This window comes from Malania oleifera, chromosome 9 (assembly GCF_029873635.1).
Source record: "Malania oleifera isolate guangnan ecotype guangnan chromosome 9, ASM2987363v1, whole genome shotgun sequence".
In the NCBI taxonomy this organism is placed as follows: domain Eukaryota; kingdom Viridiplantae; phylum Streptophyta; class Magnoliopsida; order Santalales; family Ximeniaceae; genus Malania; species Malania oleifera.
In genome coordinates this window covers 82,467,406-82,473,405 of record NC_080425.1, presented here as the reverse complement: position 1 = coordinate 82,473,405, position 6,000 = coordinate 82,467,406, and the positions used below count along the sequence as shown (strand labels likewise).

Here is a 6,000-nt window from a genome sequence, read left to right as displayed (position 1 = left end):
GCTAAAGTGCTGTAGATTATATTGAGTGGTTGATTATTTTAAGTTGATGATTGGTTGAATGATTGTTTAAGTTTGGTTTACTTGAATTGTTTGTGTTGTGTTGAAGTATTGGTTTGTGATTTGAATAATTAATTAAGTACTTGCTGTGTATTTGATAAATAAATAAAAGGTTGAGAATTTATAAAAAGAATTTAAAGAAATTTTAATAATCCAATTCAGTCCCCTCTTGGGACTATACCTTAGTTTTTAGTTTTAATGATAGAAAACAATTTCGTGTCTCCAAAGAGACATTCTAATAATAAATAATAAGAGTTCAATGTTTGGTGCCTTAGTTTTTAATCATGAGATTGGAGGAACCTCATTGGGAAGGTTAGGTTCAATTAGCTTCAATAATAATAATAAAAAGCATACTTAGAGGACTTTTGTTAAGCCGACTATCATGCTAATATATAACAAATGGTATGCTAAAATTTTACAAATTATTAAAATTCAAATTGAAATTTAGCGTAAATTAGTTAGTATTTATTATAAAAATCCATAATAATTTAGATTTGAAATCTTACGATTGGTCTCCCTTTTACTTTCATGTTGTATCCAGTAAAAAAGGCCTACCTCAAACCCCTTTTTTCATTCTTAGATTGTAACTTAAGATCTCTTTTGCATACCCAAATATTAACTATTTGAATATTTACTTAAAGACGAACGCCTAATTAATCTGGAATCTCATAATCAATTTATAGTAGCAATTGAATTGATGAACAAAAGGAAGAGACAACGTCAATAATTGTTTTATTTTAAAGTAAAAGGAAGTTCTCCAAATTTAATTCTTTAGATTATATTCGGAAATTGAAATATCTCAAGAAAAGAAAATGAAAATATGAAAAAATTCACCTCTTCATGTTTGATTATCAAAAAAAGAAAGAAAGAATGAAAAATATTTCAATTCAATGAATAAAAATTTGATTTTACATACCATTTACATTTGATTTTTCTTAATTTTTAACAATATTAAACTAAAATTTCATTTTAGTAGTATTTGACATAGGGCTATTCAAAAATATTTGAAAACCAATCCAATCTGAATCGAATCGAAATTTTATGTTTATGAACTAATTTGCCTGAATCAAACCGATACATGTATTATTTATATTAAATACTATTATATATAATGTGAATAATAATATTAAAATGCACTAACATAGTGTATAATATATCCTAAAGTTATAAAACAGTATGCATATATATTTTTTAAGTAATTAATTTATATAAATAAAGTGTAAATGCACACACAAAATTAAAATTTGAGTAAAACATCTTTTTTTTATTTTTTTTATAAAGAAATTACAATGATTTGAAAATCGATTGTATCAAATGATTGAACCGAATTGTCGATTAACTAAACCATCGGTTAACTAAAGGATTCAGACCTGTTTTGGTTCACAAAACATTGAATTGAAACTTTTAGTTTGACTCAGTTTCTAGAGGTACAGTTCGGGTAATCGAATAATAAATACATCTAATTTGATATAGAGAGAAAATATAGTGAAACATAAGTTTTCTACTTATTTTCCTTATATTTTTTAACCAAAATATTTGTTCCAAATGATCCTTTTAAGGGAGGGGGGAAGTATTGCCATATTATCTTAAAATTCAACCTGTTCATAATTTAAAGCATAATTTTTTTTTAATAATCTCATAAAATTCAAATAAATAAAAATAAATCAACATTTAAAAACTTAAAATGAATTCATGTCAAATGTTGAAAATCAAGATACCAAACCCTAATAAAATTCCTAGTAGCTCCTTTTGCGGTTAACAAAATAATTAGACTTTGTTTGGATGGAAGATCTTTATGGGAAAAGAAAAGAAAATGAAAATTGAAAGAAAACTTATTTTTTTTTATATTTTTCTTATATATAAAATACTATAAAAAAGAAAAATTTGTTTTAATATAAATAAAAATTAAGAAAAAATGTGTAAAATTAAAATTTTGTTTATAAATTTAATATACATTTTTTATTTTTCTTATTTTGTTCGATAACGAAATATGAAAATATCCAACTCTTAAAATTTTTTTTTCTTAATATATATATATATATATATATATATTTTATTTCGAAACGTAGCCTTCAGAATTAGTGACTTGCTCGCTAAAACGACGCCGTTCAAAGCATCTTCACTAGCTGTCGTTAAAAATGCGCTCGACAAAAACCCTTTTCTCTATTCCCCAGACCACTCGTCTTGCTTTTATTCCCAAACAGGCCCTAGGGTAAGACTTCCCCAGCAGAGCAGCACGCTCCCACCGAGCCCCCTCCCCTTTCCAAGGTTCGATTATGGTTCTCTTTTAATTTTTTTTTTTTTTAAGTTTTTGTTTTCAGAAAACATAATTTGTCTTCTGTGTTTTCAAATGATTTAGTGGTGTCTATGTTGATTCGGGTTTTGATTTTAGTTTCTCAAGAGAACTCCGTTTGGACGCTTAGAACGGAGGGAAATAAAGGGAAACGGAAGAACAATAGGTCTCTTTTTAATCTTTGTATTGGCTTTTAGTTGAAACAAAACCAAGCGATGGATTTTGGGTAGGGGCAAATCTGACTGAGTATTTGCCCTACGATCGGCTGCTTGGAGATTTTGGTTATTTTCCTGTGTTACATACTGAAAATTCTGTGTTTATTAATTTCTTTCATTTGCCTACAGTTTCTCGTCATCTAACAGATTGGAGTTGTAGTCTTCTGTTTAGCTTTTTTTCCTTTTAAATTTAGGCATGATTTTGTTTTGGAATATCTGAAAAATTTTGGTCTGTGATTTCAGTTGTTTGATTTCTGTTTGTATTAATTATATATTTGTGTAGTGGCGAGAATGCTATAGCTAGGAATATGAAGCCCCTTTAATAGTTACTAGATACTGAACGATCTTAGTTCTAAATATGAAGGATTTGTTGAACCTCCAAAGAAAATTTTAATGGATCCGATGCATCCATAGTTAATGGGAGTCACTGCTTGAATGGAGGCCGTAGAAATTGAAATTAGGGATTGCAAACTAATTTGTTTCAGTTAGATCACCATCATTTCCATTTTGCCCTCTACCAATTTTGGATTATTAGAGATAGTTCGGCACAGATTGCAATTAGAATATCAATTTGTGCAATTGGAACACCTATTTCTGTTCTAACTTTTTCATTTTTCATATCTGAGGAGTTTAAATAAAGGAAAATTGAATACCTAGTATCTTAAGTTCATCTGGTTAGATGGTTTTAAAATGAAAAATTCTCCACAAGGCTACATGGTTCTCCTGGGTTGATTAATTCCCCCCCCCCCCTTTTTGGCATTTGGATCAAATAGTATATTTGAAAATTGAAATTGTAATTTTTCTGCTCATCTTATGATTTATTGGGGGCAGTGATTGAGCATAAATTCATAGTAAAGGTGCCGCTTGACTGTTTTATTTTTCTGTCCTGTTGTTTCACCTGCTGATATTTTCCCAGGTAGCTTAGGATGGCTGGGAGACATCGTCTGCCTCGTGATGCTTTTGATAACCGACGTGGATTCCCCCCTGAGGGGCCTTTTGTTCGTGGCCCCCCAGTAATGCCTCGGAGACCTCCTCATCCTGCTTTGCTGGAGGAAGAACTTGATGTGCAGCATGCTGAAATTCGAAGGCTTTTGGGGGAAAATAGGAGGCTAGTTGAAGATCGAATGGCTCTGCAGCGAGAGCTAGGTGGTGCAAAGGAAGAGCTTCATCGCATGAATATTGCCATTGGTGATATGCGTGCAGAACAAGAAGTGCGTTCGAGAGAACTTATTGAGAAAGGATTGAAGCTGGAAGCTGATCTTCGGGCTACTGAACCTTTGAAAAATGAGGCCATGCAATTCCGTGCTGAAGTTCAGAAGCTGAATACCATTAGGCAGGATCTTGCTGGGCAAATTCAGAGCCTTACACAAGACCTCACAAGGTTGAAAGCTGATAATCAGCAGATTCCTGTTTTAAGGGCAGAGATTGATGGACTACACCAGGAGATGATGCGTGCGAGGTTTGTAATGATATCACCATTCTACCCATCTCTCTTTGTACAAGGCTCTTTTGTATTACATGGGAATAAGTTATTTAGTTTGAACATGATATGTGATGGACTGAAGGTTTATAATAGTGTAAATTTTTAATTGCTAAAACAAAGACTTGTTTTGTAGAAATGCCATTGATTATGAAAAGAAGGTGAACATGGAGTTGGTGGAACAGAGACAGGCGCTGGAGAAGAATTTGGTTTCCATGGCACGTGAAGTTGAAAAGCTACGTGCAGAACTTGCAAGCACCGATAGTAGGCCGTGGGGTGTTGGTATATACTCTATTCCTTATTTGGTGTTGCAATAGAAATACTAAATATTTTGTTTCTATATCATTCTTTGAATTTTAGTTGGTCAAATATTTAATATATTTCATTCTATATTTGTTTTTTGGGTATGATCATTCTTGTCAATAACAAAATGAAAGTTGCGTGAACTAGAATTCTGGGTGATGCATGAATAGACAACTTGTTTAGTTTTCCTGGTAGCACAGAGAGATTTTCTTAAGCCTTTTTAATGAGTGCACAGGTATTATATAAAATTCCTCCTCCCTGAATCATAATTGTTTGGTTTTTGACCATACAGAACTCTAAAACCATAATTTCTGTTACATTCTACCTGTGACCGTGGTTCTTTATTTTTATTTTTTGTAGTTCTTTCGTAGCAGCACTAACCCAAGTCATTTCTGCCTCTTGGGATTTCGTATGCCCTTTTGGTATCTTGTGACCATGCTTTCTGTACTAGTTCTTTGTGATAATATTAAAACAAGGCTCTTACCGCTCTTCTGCCTTTCAGGATTTTGAACTTGTTGCTTTTTGATATTTTTGGTCTGAGTAAATAACGCAAGCTTGTTAATCTGTTTGCCTGGTCATGTGGATTTATGTAATTCATACATGGTGTATGAGAATATATTGATTTTTAGCAAAAAATATTCTCTCTCTCTCTCTCTTCCCCCCGTGTCCTATAGTATGTTGTGTATATTTTCAGGACTTTATTTGTGTAAAATTATAAAGTTGACTTATAAAATATTAAAATTGTATATTGGAAGTTCTGTGGAAAGCATGTACTAGTGCTACTTAAATAATATAAGATATTAGGATGTGTTATTTTTAATAATATTATATTATTTTTCAAGTAATTTGTTTGTGGTATGTGAGAAGATATTGGTTTTGGCAAAGAAGCTCATGTTTTTGGTTTCTTACCCCACATGAGATGTGGACGTACAACAACAACAACCAAGCCTTAAGTCTCACTAGGTGGGTTCTGTTACATGAATCCTTTTCTGCCAATCTACATGATCCTGGGCAATATTTTTGACAGTTTGAAGGCTGTTAAATCCTTACTCTCATTTCAAGTTATTCTAGGTTTACCTCTACCTCTTCTCTTGCTAATAACTGTAACCAGCCATTTCACTTGTGCGTTATTTGTCTTTTGGCCTATGTAGCAAGTACCCAAACCATCTTAGCTGCATTTTTCATCTTATCTTAGTGTATAATTTATTGGACATTTTTCTACTTTGAAAATAAGATAGAAAATTGAAAGTTTTACGGAGAGGGAAACTGTAGTTGGACTATAAGGGTTAAATTGTAAGGGAAATGGAATGGATAAAGAGCCATCTAAGTTTTTATAATATAAATGAAGAGGCTTGAGCTTCTAACGGATAAAATTCTTTTTATTTTGTTGTTTGATGAAATAAAAACCTTATTTTAGATAAGAGAGAGAAAAACACAAGAAGTCAATAATTCAAGAAAAGGAGGAATCAAGGTTTTGGAAGTAGAAGTCAAAAAGGAAGAATCAGGACAATATAGCTTTCAAATTCTACTAAATATCAGTTAACCTGCACTTCTCTAAAGGCTTTGGAAGTAGAAATCAACGAGGAGGCAATGAGAAAATCTTATCCCGAAGCAGTCACCAAGGCAAATGCTGACATTTGAAGATATGACTA

At 31.9% G+C, this 6,000-nt stretch overlaps 1 protein-coding gene across 4 annotated transcripts in view; it reads left to right on the top strand.

Moving 5' to 3' along the window:
* The first annotated feature begins 2,131 nt into the window (after positions 1-2,131).
* Positions 2,132-6,000, top strand: part of LOC131164908 (protein FLX-like 3) — an 18,449-nt gene continuing 14,580 nt past the window's right edge. Inside the window, exons 1-3 of one of the 4 annotated variants that reach the window (XM_058122449.1) lie at positions 2,132-2,325; positions 3,482-4,024; positions 4,182-4,327. In XM_058122449.1, the coding sequence (XP_057978432.1) occupies positions 3,492-4,024; positions 4,182-4,327 (679 nt within the window). In that variant the 5' untranslated portion in view covers positions 2,132-2,325; positions 3,482-3,491. Of the gene's footprint in view, positions 2,517-3,481; positions 4,025-4,181; positions 4,328-6,000 lie in introns of all 4 variants that reach the window. The other 3 variants (XR_009139377.1, XM_058122451.1, XR_009139378.1) reach the window with 3 other exon arrangements.